Consider the following 20,518-nt stretch of genomic DNA (forward strand, 5'->3'; position numbering starts at 1 on the left):
TGTGAAGACCCAGTAACAGCTGCGTAGAGCAAAGAAGCACAAGCTGCTAAATAAAACACTCTTGTGTTTTAGAAGCCAAGAGCTTCAGTGTATCAGATGGCTGCTTCTTCTTCCTTCATGGCTTCCACAGGTCTCAGTTTGATCTGGGGCTTAGTTATGTGACTAGAGGTCCAAAGGCATTGCTGTGAGTGGGAAAAGCAGAAGCCTGGTTGCTGCTGAATAAGCTGAGGGAGGCAGGCAAGCCGGCAGGTACGCTGAGGAAGAGGTACAAGCAGGTTGACAGCAGCTTTGTCTTTGCTCAGGAGATGAGCTGCTCAGGCTGAGGCCAAAGGCTGAGGTGTTAAGAAACTCAGTTGACCCCTTGGGTTCACGGTTAATGAGCTGCAGTAACACCTTCTAGCCATTTACTTTGGTGGTGGCCAAGTGCAGCAGAGAGCAAATCAGTCTTTTTCTTCTGGCGACACAATGCTATTCAGGTCTGGCTGGCCATAGTATCCTGACTGAAACCCCCTTGGTATCTTATTCTCAACCCCAGAACCGTTCTGAAAGCCAGGGCTCAGTCCTGGAGTATAAGGAATGATACAAAGAAGACAGGGCTGCTGAGCATATGCATGCCCATTTGGGTGAGGATTGTTTCTCTGTCAGAGCAGCGCCAGCCTGCCCATGAGGCAAGGTGAGGCGACCTCCTCAGGTGACAGGATCAACAGAGGCAGCATCCTGATGTACATCATCATTATTTTTTGAATTTATTTATTCAAGGTCTCAGGGCGGTTCTTACTCCCTTGTTCCTGATGTAGATCTTCACTCACCCCTTCTTCACTGGCTGGGGGCACCATTTTGCAGTTCTCCTCAGGTGCCAAAATGTATTGCCAAAATCCCCAACATTAGAGGATGTAGCTTCCTATTGTTCTTGACACATGATGTGCATCTTTACAGAAATAAAGATTTGGGCCTCCAGCTGTGTCCCCTTTCTCCTGTCCACTACTGCCAATCATTTACTAATACAGTGGTACCTCAGGTTACATACGCTTCAGGTTACATACACTTCAGGTTACAGACTCCGCTAACCCAGAAATAGTGCTTCAAGTTAAGAACTTTGCTTCAGGATGAGAACAGAAATCGGGCTCCGGCGGCGCAGCCGCAGCAGGAGGCCCCATTAGCTAAAGTGGTGCTTCAGGTTAAGAACAGTTTCAGGTTAAGTACGGACCTTTGGAACGAATTAAGTTCTTAACCTGAGGTACCACTGTACATCTTTTCCAGATACCATATTTCCCCATGGGGGGTGGGGAAGAATCAAAATTTCACAACTATCCATTTGCTTTTCTGTAAGATAAATGTCTGGGTATTTTAAGGATTTGCATAATTTATGTTGCACATACAATCAGGCCCCTTTGGCCACAGGATGCTAGTTTGTTGCCATTTTTATACCAGTAGCCTTGCCTCTAGATAAGCACTGCATCGCTATATCTACCTGAGTGCTCCTTGCTTGTATTCTGCCTGCATCCCTGCAGTTGTCTTGGAGCTGTCCGAGTTCTGCTGGTATTGATCTTGGTTCTCGGTTTTCCAGGAAATCCAGTCCAAGGCTCTCATCCTGGGCATTGGCCCATGCCCCTTTGCACAGCTGCTCTTTATTTATGTGTGTGTAGAGATACAGCAAGGTCTGGGCAAATGGCTCCCTCTCCTAACAGCTGTGTGTGGTGTGTGTGTGTGGAATATGTCCTTGTGAGGTATCCAGATGAATAGCACCGTATTATGTGACCATCTGTTATGGGCAGGCTGAAAAAGAGCAATCCCTGACGGTTGTTATTAGCAAGCTACGTCCCCCACTCTCTCATACACACTTTACACATGTCTGTGCATAGCTGACTTTCCCCAGCTTAGTTTCCGTTGGCCAGACTTGCCCCGAACCATCTGCCCAAGTTGTGATATGGGGAGAATAAGTCACATGGGCTGGGACCAAAAGAGCCGTCATAGTTGCAAAGGTTGCATGGATTGCACAGCAGATGCACTAGTAACAAGCCTTTTGTGATCACCATAAAATCATAGATTTGGAAAGTAATTGGAAGGCTGCCAACTGCAACGTAAATAGAGTCTGTCCACTGACCAAGCTCTACATATCTATGGCTATCAGTTGGTTGCTAGATTTTACAACCTGACTCTCCCTCTCAATCTATGTTGTATCTCTGTTGCAGACAAAATACTTTTTCATAAAGTAAGTGATTAATATACTGAATTTACTGCCAGAAAATGTGGCGATAGCTTAAATTGATTTAAAAGAGAATTGGTGATTGTATATAGGGGATGGATCTTTCACTGGACTAGTGGTATTTTGTTTCATTAATGGTATTTTATTGCACTGTAAACCATATATGTGTTTTAATATGCTGTTCACTGTTTGTTGGGGGGGATTGGGGCTGGAAAAACAGCATGTAAATAAACCATAATAATAATACTCTTAATCAGTGCTTTTTGTGTGTGACAATACTCACTAGTTTAGATTATTGTCACCTCTTTTTTTCTTTCCATGACAGTCATTCTGTACTGGCACCCACAGCACTTTTATCAAGATATGAGTACCAGAACCTCACTTTTTTAACCAAAAAAGCACTGCTCTTAAAAAATAATGTGAGTCAACAGACATGTACATGCTTTCCCCCTCTGCCCAGAGTCAGAGATTACCTTTGGGAATCTGTGAGTCATTCCTCTATTTTTCTGGCCTGCACACTGAACCCAGTGTATTAACAATGGGATCCTCCCCCCCCAGGTTTTTGTCAGCCAGGTGGTTTAATTGGGCTGGCCAGACTGTGGATTTCACTTGTAACTAGTAGAAAGGGCACCAAAAGCTGCATCAATGGAGAACACCACATTATTTGAAAAATAAATAAATAAGCAAGCTATTGGAAATTTTCAGCATTCATTTTAATAACACCACCACCACCACAAAATGGACTTATTTTCAAGTTAACACCAAATTGAGCCAAAGTTAACCTCCCTCTACGCAGCCTCATTTTGTTTTTTTTTATTCAACTGATTTTAATCTGAAGATTCTGCAAACATATACTGTATAGAGAAAAGGTACATTTTAATACATATAACAATACTGTAGCCACGGTAGAGATATGTTGGATTTATCTATAACAGTATCAGGGAGCTCTGACATTTTTTTTCAAGAGTCATCTGTTTAAGCATACTACTATTGTGTAACTGCCATAACTTTTTAAAATTGTAGCCAGGTTAGTCTAAAATCTCTAAGGGCTAAGCCCTTTCTCAAGTTTAGCCCCTGTTTTTACTAAGTGACCTCCTTGTATTAATTACATTTTCTAAAGTAATATATCATACATGGATCAAATGGAATCCAACTTATTTTTGTGTGTCGTATGTAAAAAAATACATGTTTTGACTCAAATGACGTACACAGATCTTGTGTGTGGTAGCCAGTGACATCATTCAATTTGTTATTAGTGCTAGCAATCTATGTGCTACGCAGAAAACTGACCAAGGCTGGCCTGAACCAAATCCATTGGGTTGCTGATGCAAATCCATTGCTATGGAAACAGATGCTGGAGCTTAAGGCTGCTTCTGTCTATAACGGGATGCTGGCTGGATAACTAAAACAAAAACAGGGTGGGGGGGGCAGTAAACCTTAAATGTAGATGAATATGATAACTAGCAGACAAACAAGGAAATCCCCTTTAACGATTCTTTTTATTTTGAGCTATAAGCATTGTTTTAAATTCTGATCAGTATCTTTCTGCATTAGTGATGATGAATGGTAGAGAGATGGAGTGCAATGAACAAACCTTAAATTAGCTTTTGAAGGCAATAGAAGTGAATACTTTTGTATATTGTATTTTATTTAGGTTTCTGGTTTTCTCTGTTCTTACACTCAGGGAAGACTACATAATGTACAATATGTATATAAAAACAAATTGGGTTGTGTCCAGTGCTAGTCTTCTTCAGAATAGATGCATGGAAAAGAATGCATGGAAAAGTAAGTCTTGTCTGCTAATTTCACTGGGTCTCCTTTGAATAGAGCTAACATTGGATACAACCCAACATAGGTAGGTAAATAAAGGTAAAGGATCCCTGGACAGTTAGGTCCAGTCTAAGGTGACTATGGGGTGTAGCGCTCATCTCATTTTCAAGCCGAGGGAGCTGGCATTTTTCCACAGACAGCTTTCCAGGTCATGTGGCCAGCAGGACAAAACCACTTCTGGCACAACTGAACACAGTGATGGAAGCCAGAGCGCACAGAAACACCATTTACCTTCCTGCTGCAGCAGTACCTATTTATCTACTTGCACTAGTATGCTTTCAAACTGCTAGGTTGGCAGGAAGTGGGACAGAGCAACAGGAGCTCACCCCATCGTGCAGGTTCGGACTGCCGACCTTCGATCAGCAAGCCCAGGAGGCTCAGTGGTTTAGACCACAGCGCCTTTACGTTTACCAACCCAATATATTTCTATGTTACAAATAGAACATGCAACAATCGTTGAATATAGACTGTTGTGGCTTGTACAAATAAGGCAGCTTCCTTTGCTCCCTTTTCTTCCTTCAAGTTACCCTGTTTTAACTTCACAAGAACTCTTTGTGAATTAGTCAGAGAGATAGAGAGGGAATTAATCGCCTTAGGAACATAGGAAGCTGTTTTTTGCTGTGCCAGACGTTAGTCCACCAAGTTTAGTACTGTCTACATTGATTAGCAGTAACCCTCCTCTCAGGCAGATCTTTCCTAGCCCCTTCTGAAAGTACCAAGGATTGAACCCAGGCCCATTTACAAGCAACAAGGCAAAAACCACCCAGTGGTGATGTGTTTTATGTCTAAGTGGGGATCTGAACTCCAGACTCCCTGAGCCTCCAGTGTTTTATCCACTGCTAGACCACACTGGCTTTAGCTAATATACTGGTGATGTTCCATAGGGGAGGTACATATCTTGGCTACATAGTTCATGGACCAGTGAACTGACTTAGTATAAGAGGTGTATCCATGTTCCAGTATTGTGACTTATTTAACATGCATATTTATTACATATGACTACTTGTTTGTAACAATAGTCTGTGAATTGACCTGGAATACAGGTGTTCCTAGGAAATAATTGCAGATGATCCAAAATATGGGGAGGATAAACCTGCTCCAATCCTCCCTCGGTAGTGCCCTCCACTTTGATAATTCTGGAGCACTTCAAATACTGAAAAATGGTGTGACATAAAGATAGTTGGTCTTGTCATTGTCTCTATACCCGCATCAGAAAGCAGACAGCACTGTAGATGTATTGCTCCTAATGAATTGCATGTCAGATTGAATGATTCAAAAGAAGTGGTTAATGATACCCAGGTCTTACTCACATCATGGAAACAGACAGCCCAGGATAAAACAGGTACTCCTATATGCGTGCAAATGACTGCTGCCGCACAAGTAGGAGTTATTGTTATCTAAGAGAGCTTGCAATGTAAAAACCAATTGAAAATCAACTGTGTCTTAGTTGCATGTAATTCAGGCAATAACTGTCGGTAGCATTCTGTTTTTAAGATTTTACTTAATTACAGCTCCCAGCACAAGAAGCTGCAAGCCTAGCTGTCTGTTGTCATCCCATTTATTCGTGCCTCTCAAATGCTGCTAGACTTCACAAATCTTACTGTTGCAACAGGCACATACTGACTGGAGTGTTTGAGGCTGGCTGGTTGCTGTTTCCTTTTGCTCACACCAGCATTTCAGACAATTACAATACATTGAGCAACCATCTATCTATCCAGGAGATGCAGCTCTAAAGCTCTAAATGGGAGAGGAAAGGAGGAAACTATTATTTCAATCTATCCTACTTTCCTTCAGTTTTCTGCTTTAATAGCAATCAGCAACTTCCTGGTGTTGCTCGGGAATTCTGAGAAAGTAACAAATCAATGCAGTTTTGACATCAGTGGTTAAAATCAGTGCAATTTTGAAATGTTCTGTCTTTCAAGCCTTATTGAGTCAAAAGGTCCCCAGTTGTATCCAAACATAGATAAAGACCTCCTCCTTGATCTCGGGAACCATCATGCGAAACTTGATTATGATATTTTAAGAGATGTCCATATGCATAGCCAACAGACAAGCAACTTTCCAAAATATATGGCAGAAGATTATGCGATGCTACTGTCCATACCTCATAGGATTCTATTACATGTATATCTGCACTTCAAGAGCCTGATCTGAAAATACATCTACAATCACCTTGCTCAAGTAGAGCAGGTCTGGGTCTGGTCAGTACTTGGAATGGAGATTGCTTGGAAATGCCATGTTTGCTGCCTTAATTCTGCAATGGAAGAAAGAGGGTTTCCAGGTGCAGGAAGTGTTCAGCCAGCACAGGGCAGGACAAGGGAGATAAATAAGACACAGGACATTGGTATTGGGTTATCATAGAATCATAGAGCTGGAAGAGACCACAAGGGCCATCGAGTCCAACCCCCTGTCAAGCAGGAAACGCCATCAGAGTACTCCTGACATATGGTTGTCAAGCCTCTACTTAAAGACCTCCAAAGAAGGAGACTCCACCACACTCCTTGGCAGCAAATTCCACTGTCAAACAGCTCTTACTGTCAGGAAGTTCTTCCTAATGTTTAGGTGGAATCTTCTTTCTTGTAGTTTGGAACCATTGCTCCGTGTCCGCTTCTCTGGAGCAGCAGAAAACAACCTTTCTCCCTTTTATTTTTTAAAATAGGCCACAACTTTATTGACTACAGATGTAAGTAGGCTTTGGTGAAGGCATTGGGTGTGCATCCTGGGTCAACCAGCCCGCATGCTGATTGATTAATTGGCTGGGTCGGTCCTGGATTAAGGGGTCATCCTATGACATACACCAGACAGGGCAATCCCACCATGGCCACCATTTTGGAGGGTTGCTATGGCCCATTATCCCCTTTGTGGGCTCCCGGATAGAGACATACACACCCCAGGCTTCTTTAGTATGGTACTCATTAGGCTAAGGACCCAACCCAATGCCTTATTTGCTACCTGAGCTGACCTCCCTGAGGCAGTGCAGTATACTGGTATATTAGTTCCATTGGATCCCAAATAGATAATTCTGGAATATCTGAACAAAATGGGTATAAAATAAGAAAGTAATATAATAATAATAATAATAATAATAATAATAATAATAATAATAATAATAATTTATTATTTATACCCCGTCCATCTGGCTGAGTTTTCCCCAGCCACTCTGGGCGGCTCCCAATCAGTGTTAAAAACCGTACAGCATTACATATTAAAAACTTCCCTGAACAGGGCTGCCTTAGTCATTTGTTAATTGAAGCAAGGTAGCTGAGTATTGGCAGGAATTGGAAACAAATACTGGAACATTATTAGTTAAAAAGTTAACAACATTCAATATAAAGAAGCAGAATAAGAGAGACTGAAAACTTAGATGTGTTAATAAACCCCCCCCCCCCATTCTGGAGTAAAATCAGAAGCACTACACAGCAATGTTGGATTCCCTCCTTAGTTGCAGGCCATACTCTCAGTTCATGGGCTCCAGATTTGGAAAGCACCCTACATGAACTGATAACATGCCTTAGAATGCTTCCAGATTTTTTTGCAATAGACAGGGTGGGATTGGTGGGAAATGTGCAGCAGATGAGTCTGTGTGGGAAGAGTTCTCTGAGCAGGTTACAGGCTGGAAGTTTTCAGTGGCCAAAATGAGACTCCTAGAACCTCAGTGGTGAGGAAGGACTCTTCATGTTATGAGGCACCTTTTTTCCTATTGTTCTCTCCTCTCCGCTCCCCCTCCCATGGCAGAACTGTGTTCTGTAATAAACACAAATTTGCCTATTATAGTAGACAGCAATTTATGGTACCCTGTCAACTCATTCACTTACACTGCAATTACTCAATGACAAAACATGATGATTGCATGTAAATATGCAAGAGGGAAATGACTGGGCTATAGAGAAGTGAAGCATCAAGGGAAAATATTGAGAAGCAGTACAAAGTTGGGTAGAAGGCAGGTAGATAGTCATGGCTTTATGAATTTTATTACCAATTTGACCTGGTACAAGGAAAATTCTTACGTTTACTATGATAAAAGTTATACTTGTGTTCTGAAATGAACCTTAGAAGCTGGGCAGATAGTACCTTAGACTTAGAGGGCAGATCTACTCCATACATTCAAAGCACACCCAACATACATTCAAAGCACATGCTTCCCCCAAAGAATCCTGGGAACTGTAGGTTCCTCTCACTTAGTTTCAATTCCCTGGACCCTTAGCAAACTACAGTTCCCATGATTCTTTGGGGGACGTCAAGTGTGTTGGATGTGCTTCAAATGCACAGTGTGGGTCTGTGCACAAAGAAATGGAGCAAGGGTGAATCCAAAATGTCACAGAAGAGAAAAGTCCAATTTAGAAGTTCAAAACATGGGGGAGCAGCACTTCTTAGTAAGAATTCAAGGTCAATATAGCAGATAACAAAGTGAGCATGAGTTAGCCATGTGCTAGTCATGTGCTGCTGTAGCTCACAAGGCCAAAGCAATCTGAAGTTGTGTCAACAGGAACATTGTTTCCATTATGTGCTAAAAATAATAGTACTGCCCTTATGCTCAGAATTCTTGCTCAGAAGTACAGAACAGTTATTTCCCAACAACTTTCATTGACTCTTTGGTTATTAACGAATGCCATATACCAAGAAGGATATTGACAGATGGCAAAGGATGTGTAGGACCATTAACTTCTTATCAAAACTCACAATTTTGATGGAGAATATAGCTTTAGCCCTTAGACAGGGATGTGGGTGGCTATAAGCAGCATTGGTGGCCTCAGGGGCACCCGCCCCTCCCCCAGTTTTCTAGGCCTCAATATTCCATGATGATGTGTACACACTGTGAAATGTGCTCATGTCACTCTCACACACCTGGTGGTGTGCTCACATCGTCACATTACATGTGCATGCACAGCATGCAGCGCCTGCCCCCTCAATCGCGGGGGCAAGCCAGCGTACCTGGTTGCCATATTCACTTAGTTGAAAGGCCAACACAATGAGAAAGCAGCTGAAAATACATAGGCAGGGACTGAGGCTGGGTACCATGCAGAAGCAGCAGCTTTTGAAGCAGCTGGCTACTAGCAGACTTTCAAAGTGACAGAGCTGAGCCTTGTTGGCAACAGCTGGCAATTTGAGGAAGGGAGACAGGTAGGAAACTGGCAGTCCAGAGGCCAATGCTAACAGGCTTTGTACGAACAGTACTATCATACCTTGGGCTACAGACACTTCAGGTTGCGTGCACACTGCGCCAAACCCGGAAGTACCGGAATGGGTTACTTCCGGGTTTTGGCGCTCGCGCATGTGCAGAAGTGCTGAATCACAACCTGCGCATGCGCAGACGCGGCACTGCTGGTTGTGAATGCTGTGGGTTACGAACGTGCCTCCCGCACGGGTCATGTTCGCAACCCGAGCGTCCACTGTACATTTAAAGCACATCCCCTTCCACAAAGAATCCTGGAAATGGTAGTTTACCTCTCACAGAGCTATAATTCCCAGAACCCTTAAACTACAGGATTATATGGCAAGGAGGTTACTTCAAATGTGCTTTAAATGTATGGTGTGTATGCAGGCATTATGAATTCTTTCTGCTCTGAGGGATAGTGGTCTCTCCCTTTGCCTACTAGCTAACTCTCTTCCATTGGAATCAACAAGGCTGTAAAAAGTTTTTGATCTTTGGATTGACACCTTGCTCAGGGGTGTCTTGCCCATAGAGGCAAGTGGCGCCAGGGCACCAAGCATGGAAAAGGCGGAGGCTGGACACGGCGCCTCACAGCATCAGCTCACTGCCCTCACCCATCTCCGCCATGCTGCGCTGAAGCAGCACCGTGCCTGGAGCCTCCACCTGCCGTGGCCACCACGGCACGGGCGCCAGGGAAGAGGTGGAGGCTGGGCACAGCACCTCCCAGTATCAGCTCGCCACCCTTGCCTGCCTCGCTGAAGCAGCGCCGCACCCAAAGCCTCCGCCTCTTCCCCACTGGAAGAGCTGCCCTCCACCCGCTGCCTGCCTCCTCCAGCCCCGCAAAGCTGCCAGCAGCGCTGTAAAAAGGTCAGCAACTCTGGGAAACAGGGGCGGGCGGGAGGAATCTTTGCACCACGGTGCCGGATATACTTAAGACGGCCCTGACCTTGCTTATGATTCTTGCACCGCAAGGATTTTCTTAGCAAACAGCCTTTATGTTGTTGTGATTTGGCTATTTATAAGCAACAGGTTTTATTTTGTGAGTATATTGCTGTCAGACTTTGGATTATATATCGGCGCAAGGCTGCAAGCCTTTCATTTGAAGCAAAATACATCTCAGCGATCCATGGAAACAAAAGTGCTGAGCTGATTGTAAATGTTGTCTAACTTGACTACCTTTGAAAGGTTGCTCTGTACGCTGTAATCTACAGTAAACGGGGGAACAATTATTTTCATCTGGTCTAAAAATCTAGGCAAATGCCTGGCCCAGCTATTATCTCCCCGGGTTTGTGCAGCTCTCTTTTCTTACTACATTTAAGTGCATTTTAATCCTAGGTTTCCCAAGTGACTTCCCTTCCCCTTTCATTTCTCCCTTGCTTTGTCTTTTGATTGTAAGCCTGCAAACAAAGCTAGCATTTCCATTTTACAGCCTAGTTCAGGTTTCCTGATTTTATTTTCCCATCAGCCCTGTGAGGTAGGTTTAGGTTTGATATAGTGAGCAGCGAGATTCATAGTTGAGAAGGGATTGAACCCAGACTTCTCTATTCCAATAAACAATATCTTCTAATGTGTATTCCTCTTTATCTCCCCTCCCCTGAATACATTTCAAATCTGCAACAACATGTAATCATTCCACCCATAATGATATAAATGCAGCTGTTTTCAGAAGTGTCCTTAACCAGTTTGATGAAACCGCAAAAATGTGGTGGTTGTGTGTAAAGAGCCACCTATTTCTTTAAAAGCTGGTTCTCTGCCTATATTTGCCACTGTTGATTCTTCTTTTAATCGCTACAATCAAATGTCTATAATTTATTGTTTTCCAACACCATTAGCTATATTCCAGCAGCTGTGGTAGTTTAGATGTTCAAACTCAACCTAATTTAATAAAAGTAACAATATATTATTTATTTCTTATAAACTACAAAGGTATGATAAAGCTAATACTATACTTCAATTTATTAGTGCTCCATTAAGACTTATATTTGTTGTAATAAGGTTACTATCTCTTTAGTTGACAGTTGCACAGGTTTGCATAAGGCTACCAGATAAAACTTAGTTCCTGATCCTATTTAATTTAAAAGCCAATTACCTTTAGTCCCTTTTCCCAGTTAATCTTGGGGAAATGACTGCAACGCGTTATATGTGGCACTGTCTCTGAAGATGGTTCAGAAATATCAGGGGCAGCAGACTTGGGCTGCCAGGTTGCTCACCGGGCAAGATGGTTTAAGCATATAATGCCACTCCTGGCCCGACTGCACAGGCTGCTAGTTAGTTTCTGGGCTCAATTCAAAGTGCTGGTTTTGATCTATAAAGCCTTAAACAACTCAGGACCTCAAGGACTGCCTCTCGCCATATGAACTACTGCAGTCCCTGTGATCATCATCTGAGGCTCTTCTTTATGTATCTCCCCCATGAGAGGTCCATTTACGTCCTAAAATTGGGACTCGAGGAGGGGCATGCCTTCTGGTCCAGCACTTTTGCGATCGTCAGCAGAGTTGTGCCAGAGCGCTGGACCAGAAGACACTTTGGCGTGCCCCTGCTGATGATTGCCAGAGCGCTGGACTGGAAGGCACTCTGACACTCGTCAGCAGGGTCATGCCAGCTCTGGTGCAATCCTGCTGACTTGTGCCAGAGTGCCAGAGCATATTTTGGTCCAGTGCAAATAATGGGACATTCCAGGATCCAAACAGAAACCAGGATTAGCTTCTGTGATCTGGAGTGCCCCTCTTAAAATGGGACATTTGGTGCCAGTGTGGTGTAGTGGTTAAGAGCAGTAGTCTCGTAATCTGGGGAACCGGGTTCGCGTCTCCGCTCCTCCACCTGCAGCTGCTGGGTGACCTTGGGCTAGTCACACTTCTCTGAAGTCTCTCAGCCCCACACACCTCACAGAGTGTTTGTTGTGGGGGAGGAAGGGAAAGGAGAATGTTAGCCGCATTGAGACTCCTTAAAGGGAGTGAAAGGCGGGATATCAAATCCAAACTTTTCTTCTTCTTCTTCTATGGAGGTCCAGGGGGTGGCAACATGAGAATGGGCCTTTTCTGCAGTGGCTCCCCACTTGTGGAATGCTCTCCCCAGAGAGGTTCAGCTGACACCTTTGTTGCATATCTTTAGGTGCCAGGCGAAAACATTCCACAGGCTCCCACACAGAGAACATCTCCAATAAAGTCATATTTGTGAGAGAATTTGGAAGTGCTTGTTACAGAATACTCGGGGAAGTTATTATACCCTACTAAATCTCTTTACAGAAAGTGTGTTGCATAAAAGTAAAGGTAGCCATGTTGGCCCTTAAGAAAATTTCCAAAATTCAGACAACCAAAATGTCACAAAACAGTGTGCAAGTATTTGAGTACTACCGTGTGGAAACATCCTGGAAAGCTGTAATTGGCTACCATATAAATTCTTTATTGTGCTTCTGCAATATACCAGAATAACAGGGGCCATTAGAACCACCTTAGTGACTTGTCTATTTAATTGGGGTTCCCTCATTGACCTGCATATTTAGTTGGAGGAAAGGCTGAAGTGGATCCAAAAGACTATGACACAATCTCTTTTTGTTCAGCTGTTTGTGGCTTTTCATTTTCTGTTGTGAAGAGCTGGTGATACCAACAGGGATGTGTTATGCTTCAATGACATCCACCAGAATTGTTTTTCCATAACTGCTTACATGAGGTCATGTGCTATGTCCCATTCCATGTTTATTCCCAGAGATTTATTTTAATAAGAGCCTTTAAGTAACTGCCATTCTTGCTAATCGTAGCGCATCTGCTCCTCTGGGTTCCCCGTTACAAGTAATTTAATGCTATTATTTTAGCCAGGATAGATCTGTGTCACCATCTGCCCCAGAAATCTTTTGATGGACACTGGGAGGATGACGGGATTTCCCCTTATAATTAGAGTAGGTATGCACGATAAAAAATTAGATGTAACTCACCTCTAACATTTCCAAACTGGATTTGCATGTTGATGAAACCTTTTCCCTCAGGATGTTTCAAGAAAGACACATTCTCTTCTTTCTTAACTTTGTGCTAGCTTTCTGTCTTTTTTATCACCATGAAGGGTCAACAGGAGTGGCAGAGCCAAGGTATGTATCCACCTGTAAGGACTCAATTTGTAGGAAAGCTGCCTTCGTCCTAGAAGCAAGAGAGGGCACTCCACATACAACCCATGTCTTCCTCTAGATGGGGCAACATCTGATGGCAGCAGCTAGGGATGCCAGGACTCAGGGCAGCAAAGTGAATTTTATGGAGCAACTTGACATAACATGAGAGAACCATGATTAGGGTTCTTATGGTGGTGGTGTTTTAAATTCATAGTAGCTGGTGGAATCATAGATCACAGTACTGAAAGCGGTGTGACTTGATTATTTTCCATGAAACATTTTCCCAATTAATAGCAAGCCCCCCAGCGTTATGTGCTCCATGGAAGTAAACTTACAGATACTGTGCTAGGGTTACCAGACATCCCCGTTTCCCGGGGACAGTCCTCAGATCCTTCTTCTCAGGGTACTCTGGAAACACTAACTTTTTGAGGACAATAGGAATCTCCTGACTCCACTCCCCCCCCAAAAAAGGTCCCACCACTTTTGCAAGACATGAATGGTCATTGTAAAATGTGGAGAAGCAGTATTCAACCTCACTCTAATGCACACACATTTACCCATAAACAAAAAACAAACAAACCCAGATCCTCGCCCCAAGGAGCTTACAATGTTGGCAATGGAAAGAGAACAGAGATGGTCAAAAGTAGGACTAACAGTGGATGGGTGTGAACAAATACAGTTACAGTATGTATAAGTAAATGCTTGTTGCAGGTGGGGATGAAGATGGAGGCAGGCGCGGAGGCGCAGCTAAACCAAGAGGTCTGCCTTGGTGATATGGCTAACTAAACAGCTCTGAAGATCCTGATTTACCACTGTGGTACCTGATGGCAGGTCTTGATTGATTCAGCAAGGGGCATCGTTGAATCTGCTCACCCTCTTTTATTTTGTAATTTCAGAAAAAGAGCCGAGAAGAGACATGTGGTGAAGGCAGTGGTGTAGAGATTTTGGAAAACAGACCATACACAGATGGTCCTGGTGGCAATGGGCAGTATACCCACAAAGTATACCATATTGGTATGCATATCCCCAGTTGGTTTCGGTCTATACTGCCAAAGGCAGCTTTAAGAGTCGAGGAGGAGTCATGGAATGCGTATCCTTATACAAGGACAAGGTACTACCTCTTATAAGAGCTTTTCATTTCTGTAGCTCACTTAACAGTTGACATTGGCTTGTATTAACAACAGCTCTATGTGGTAGATAGGCCACAAAAAGTCCCATTTTGTAAAATGGAGATATGAAGATAACAGGTAAAACAAACACCCTCCTTGTTGTTGTTTTAATTAACCTTCACCACACATGGATTCAAGGGCATGTGCACGTCTTGATATTTCGCTCATGCTAAAGGAGTTGTCTGACTTTGCCACAGGTGGCAGTGGTGCCTGAGAATGAGGGGAGAACTTCAATTTTTTGCATTTTAATGAGAAATTATCTAATTTGCACTTCTCAAACCAATGTGTGATTCAAAACTCAATTGTTCTTCAAAATTCTCACTTCTTTTAATTTTGTTGTGCAGTTCTCCACCAAATATGTATATAAAATGCTCTTTTGGGGAAAAGTGTGCACAAAAGTATATACATTAATTAAAGTAGTATATTACTTTAATATAAAGTAGTATATTACTTTAATATAAAGCCTTATATTAGAGGAAATCAATTGCAAAAATGTACATATTAGTCAAAACTGCAGAAATTTGTATACTAAAATATATTCCCTCTAAAATGCTGATGAAATTTCAGAAGGATTTCCTTTGAAAATTACTGTGGAAATGTGGAGAACTGAATTTAACATTGTGGAGTGGGGGAAGAAGCCTGGAAAAAAATGAGAAGCTGAGAGAAACCAATCCCTAGTGGTGCCTTTGCATGCCATCTCTTGAACCGGCATAGTTAATTATTTATTTTTAGGTATTTTTAGTTTAGAGAAAAGGGATGGTATTCAATACTAGTCATATACAGAATTAAACTCACTGAATGGGCATGACTAACTTAGGTTCATTCACGTCAGTGGGCCTACTCTGAGTAGGGCTTAGTTGCATACAACCCAAGAAGAGTAAGAGGAGACATGACATAAAATATTAAGCGGATAGAGAAACGTTTTTAGCCCTCTCCTATAACATTAGAACTCATAGACATCAAATGAAGCTGAATGTTTGGAAGATTCCAGACAGACACAACAAAGTACACAGCTCCAACTTGGGTGATCTTTAAAAGAGAATTAGTCAGATCCATGGAGGAGAAGGCTATAATGGCTATGATATGCCTCCAATGACAGAGACAATATGCCTAGGTGGACCACTGGGCTGATCCAGCACTTACATTTTTGTTTTAAGTATTTATAACCTTCAGAAGAAGGGACGTGGGTGGCGCTGTGGTCTAAACCACAGAGCCTAGGGCTTGCTGATCGGAAGGTTGGCAGTTCGAATCCCTGCGAAGGGGGTGAGCTCCGGTTGTTCGGTACCAGCTCCTGCCCACCTAGCAGTTCAAAAGCACATCAAGTGCAAGTAGATAAATAGATACTGCTCTGGCGGGAAGGTAAACGGTGTTTCTATGCGCTGCTGTGATTTGCCAGAAGTGGCTTAGTAATGCAGCCACGTGAGCTGGAAGCTGTCAGCAGACAAACGCTGGCTCCCTCGGCCTATGGAGCAAGATGAGCGCGCAACTCCAGACTCTTCCGTGACTGGACCTAATGGTTGGCGTATCTTTACCTTTAACCTTCAAAAGACAGGTTCTAAATACTTCAAGCAACTAACAAAATTGTGGTTCAAGAGATGACATGCAAAGGCACGGCTGCCTGTGGCAAATTTAGGTGACTCCTTTGCAGCTTCTTTTGATGGCTCTCATGTCCTTTAGCGGTGGGCCACCTTCTCTTCCAGAAGAGGAAACAGTCGTATCTCAGAGTCAGCATTTGCAGGGCAGCAAGACTGACTGTTTTTTTGCCAAGTTAGCAAACGCTGGATGTTCATCTTATGAAAACTGAGATGCTAATGAAATCTATGCTACACTATAAGTCATTGAGGCTCCCCCCCCCCACTGTCTTCTGGAAGAAAAGCACCTGTATTTATGTGGGTGTTCAAATTATTTTTTGAAGCACTTTGGTGTGAAGAAGCTTTAGGTTAAGCTTCCCTGATGCTATTTCTTTCTCAGGTATACATGCCCATTTGTGGAGAAATTCTCTATTGATATTGAAACCTATTACATATCTGACTCAGGAGAGCAAGCCAACGTCTTCAACCTTTCCCCTGCAGAGAAAAGGCAGACCATTCTTGGTGAGTATTTTCTTCCTACTCCCAATCTTTCATTCTGCCTAACAGTTGCTTGTTTGTGCATGTAAACAACTATAGTGTTAATTATTTGTATGGTGAGCCCTTTATATGTTTGAAGATGGCTATCTCCTCTCAGTCTCTCCTTTTCCAGACTCAGCATACACAACTCCCTCAACCATTCCTCATAAGACTTGCTTTTCAGACCCTTTATCATCTTGGTTGCCCTCCTCTACACATGGTCCAGCTCGTCAATATTCTTCTTAAATTGTGGCTCCCAGAACTGGACACAGGACTCCAGGTGTGGTCTGAGCAAGGCAGAATAGGATGGGAGTATGACTTCCGTTGAATGGGATGCTGGAATTCTGTTGATGCAGCCTAGAATAGCATTAGCTTTTTTTGCTGCTGCATCACACTCTTGACTCATGTTAAGTGTGTGATCTACTAAGACCCCTGGATCCTTTTCATATGGACTACTGATAAGCCAGATGTTTTAAATTTGTGCAGCTGATTCTTCCTGACTAAATGACCTTAATTTTGTCCCTATTGAAATACATTTTGTTAGTGTGGGCCCAGTTCTCCAGTCTATTAAGGAGAAGGTAATCTTGAATTCTGTCTTCTGTGGCATTAGCTACTCCTCCCAGTTTGGTGTCATCTGCAAATTTGATGGGCAATTCCTTCATATAAGTTGTTTATTTTTTAAAAAAAGAAATGAACAGCAATGGGCCTAGGATGGAACCCTGCAGTTTTTATGTTTGTCTCATGAAGTTCTATTTTGTTATATGGATTGTATGGATAAAATTCAAAAGAATACTTTCCAAAAATGTCTTTATTAGGATAAATAGCATTAAAATGCTGAAGAATTTGGATGGATGGGGAGTGCTCAGGAAGGCCAGGGACAGAGGTCAAGGAACTGCATTCATCCCCTAAGCCTGAGGTTTCTCATCCCTAGATTGAGCAATTGTTTAACTCAGTGCAGGGCATATTATAGTGCCAATGTGCATGGTGCTTTAGCATATGCAAAAAGCAAGCTGCTGCCCTGAGGGGCATACACATCAAATTCTACAGTGGAAAGTTGGGAGATAGATGGAAATGCCGAGAGAGAGAGGATGAGGTGACAGGGAATCAACATGTTTGTCACCATCTGAATGTTAATGTTCCCCCATTCTGGACATTCACTGTGTGCCATCCATACATATCAAAGTCATATTCCTCATTACTAGGTGACAAAGGTACCATTCTTGAGTGTCAGAACACAGATTTGGGAACTAGGGAATATGCACTTCATCTCTGGGCTCTTTCTTAAGGATTGCATTCTGGACCACCAAGAAAATAGAGTGAAGCTGGTGTTTGTTCCTGGGCCTCAAACACATGGTGCGTGAGTGTGCCGGTGACAGCAGATATCTTAATTAGTTTTGGCTGCAGTCTCTGCCACACCAAGTCCAGAACTTGCTGGCTGAGGCAGAGAGGAAGCACAGGGTCTGGTGATGTCAGTGAACTGCTTTGACTTGTCCAGCGTCAATATTTGGGAGGGCTGGTGCTTTTGCTTGGAGACTTGTAAATCCTCCTGGCACCGCTGAACTGTATCTCAATCTTTAAAGCATTCCTGAACATAATCAGGCAAAAGCTTGCTTGCTTTGTTTGAACAGCCAGTACTCACCCAAATATCATTCCCTCTGTTTCCAAAGTTCTGAAGTGAGTGTGGAGCCTCACCATCCACACAGAAGCAGGCTTCAGGGAAGCCCAAGATTATGGCAAAGGCAAGTCTCTGGAGCCAACTTATTGACTGCATCTCCTTGTAAAGAACACCTGATTAGCACTAGTGTAGCAATAACACCTCAGTCGTCCATGCTCAGTTGATGGTGATGGATGTGTCATTCGGAACCCACAGACCAGTTAATTCTCTGAGAAAATTAACTGAAATGCTGAGACGTTTTTCAACCTGAATTATAAATGTACCCCTGACACCAGTTTCTGCATAAAGGTTTATTTAAGAGGATAGTTAATTAGTTCTACTACATTTGTATGAAACCTCTTCCCTTTGTTTAAGTGTTTGTTAAATAACTCTCAAGGCTTAAAAAGGCAGAAAATGTGAGCTGCAGGAAGACTGTGGTGGAGCATTAGCAAACAAAACAGTGTGTCTGCACTGTCTGTGGGGCTGCCAGCTGCTTTGTGTCTAATGCAGAAAATTTAGATTCTTCCCTTCCTTCTGTTAAATCGGCATGAGGGAACCTGTTGAACTTCAGCCCCATCCTTCCCTGACCATTGGCTATGATGGCTGGGACTGATGGGAATTGGAGTCTAGTAATAGCTGAAGGACCAAGGGTTCTCCACACCTACAGTAAATAATAAGGTCATATTCACACTGTACATTTAAGGTACTTTTATACCACTTTAACAGTCATTACTTCCCACAAAGAAGCAGTTCCCAAGCTGTTCTATACAACCTTCACCAACTTGATGCCTTCCAGATGTTTTGGACTCCAGCTCTCACCAGCCCCAACCAGCATGCTCAAAGGTCAGGAACCTTTGGAGAGCACCAAGTTGGGGACAGCTGATGTAGCCAATACTACAGTAGATGGATCAATAGTCTGACTAAGGCAGCTTCTGATATTTCTAAATCCTAAATTTCAACCTGCTGTTAATGTCCTACAAGTCCTGACCTATATGAATGATTCCTGGTGCACATGAGCAACAACATGTTGTTTTCGGTCTGTTTGACCTTCATACTGTAGAAACTTGTGGAACTCCAGTTTAAATCGTCTGTGTTCTACAACCACATTAGAAAATGGTCAATTGATGTTGATGTAGCCAATTTGTTTGTTCTATGATTTAAACCTCTGAGACATAGCATTTTTCAGAAGAGATGTTGTGGTCAAATTGTACAGAGAATTCTCTGATTGCCTGCTTCACACACACACACACACACACACACACACACACACCTGGAGTAAAGTTTCTCTTTGAGACTTCTTCAGAGAAAGGAAACGCCAGCCTCTGACTCACTTGTGTAAAGTGTTTAAATACCAGTTGTTTAAGTCTAAACAGTTATCAAAACAAAACAAAGCTTTGATGAAATTATGTTTAGAGTTCCATTCACTTCAATGTTTTTGTTTAAACTACTTTTCTGGACTTAGATCCCATTGATATTGTTAAAGATCCCATCCCTCCACACGAATACAAATCAGAAGAAGATCCAAAGCTATATAAATCAGTGAAGACCACAAGGGGTCCTCTGTCAGAAGACTGGATCAAAGAGCACAAGAACAACCCTGGGAGATACCCTATGATGTGTGCATACAAGCTGTGCAAGGTGGAATTCAGATATTGGGGGATGCAGTCTAAAATTGAGCGCTTCATTCATGATGTTGGTAAGTTTTTAACTCCTTGAGCTCTGCTCAGCATATTTGCTCCTGGCTCAGCCATTATGGAAGAATCTTGAAAAGCTGCCTGAGGCTGATGGGAATTGAACTCAATTTGGAGGGCCACTGTGTTTGTTGTCCCTGGGCTCACCCATAGACCACACCTTCCTACCAAGGGCTGGTGTTAGGAGGGTGCTGGCAGGGCTTGGCCCCAGAGCCAGACCAAAGCTAAGCCCAAGAACAAAGTTCCAGTTAAATCTGCATGAACTCGTTCAGGGCATGATCTGAAGGCACATGACATGGCAGCCTTATGGAAACTAAGTAGTTTCTGGTCAGTGCTTGGATGGGAGAATGCAAGGACTGGCCAAATACATTTTGTTGCCTGAGATTAAAGATAAGTTGAAACACACACCCATTCCACATACAGCCAGGCTAGCAATTTAACTTTATTTCAACATTGGTGATAAGACACCTTTGTCCACCACACCTGAGGGCAGCATCTAGCTTACACATACAAGGCAGGCTCTGGCTTCCAACACATTTCCGCTGCCCCACACACCCCAGCACCCAGCACTGGGAGTGGCCATCTCACTCTGCCTAATGGTAGGGCCAG

The 20,518-nt window shown here is 43.0% G+C and overlaps 1 protein-coding gene across 12 annotated transcripts in view; it reads left to right on the top strand.

Moving 5' to 3' along the window:
* The window catches only part of PITPNM2 (phosphatidylinositol transfer protein membrane associated 2), a 205,865-nt gene that overhangs the window by 117,340 nt on the left and 68,007 nt on the right, over window positions 1–20,518 (top strand). For all 12 annotated transcript variants that reach the window (XM_083716884.1, XM_083716878.1, XM_083716882.1 and 9 more), the window contains 3 exons: window positions 14,184–14,398; window positions 16,428–16,549; window positions 19,681–19,914. In XM_083716884.1, coding sequence (XP_083573010.1) covers window positions 14,184–14,398; window positions 16,428–16,549; window positions 19,681–19,914 — 571 coding nt within the window. The remainder of the gene's footprint in view (window positions 1–14,183; window positions 14,399–16,427; window positions 16,550–19,680; window positions 19,915–20,518) is intronic.

Source organism: Podarcis gaigeae (genome assembly GCF_964106915.1).
Source record: "Podarcis gaigeae genome assembly, chromosome: 16".
In the NCBI taxonomy this organism is placed as follows: domain Eukaryota; kingdom Metazoa; phylum Chordata; class Lepidosauria; order Squamata; family Lacertidae; genus Podarcis; species Podarcis gaigeae.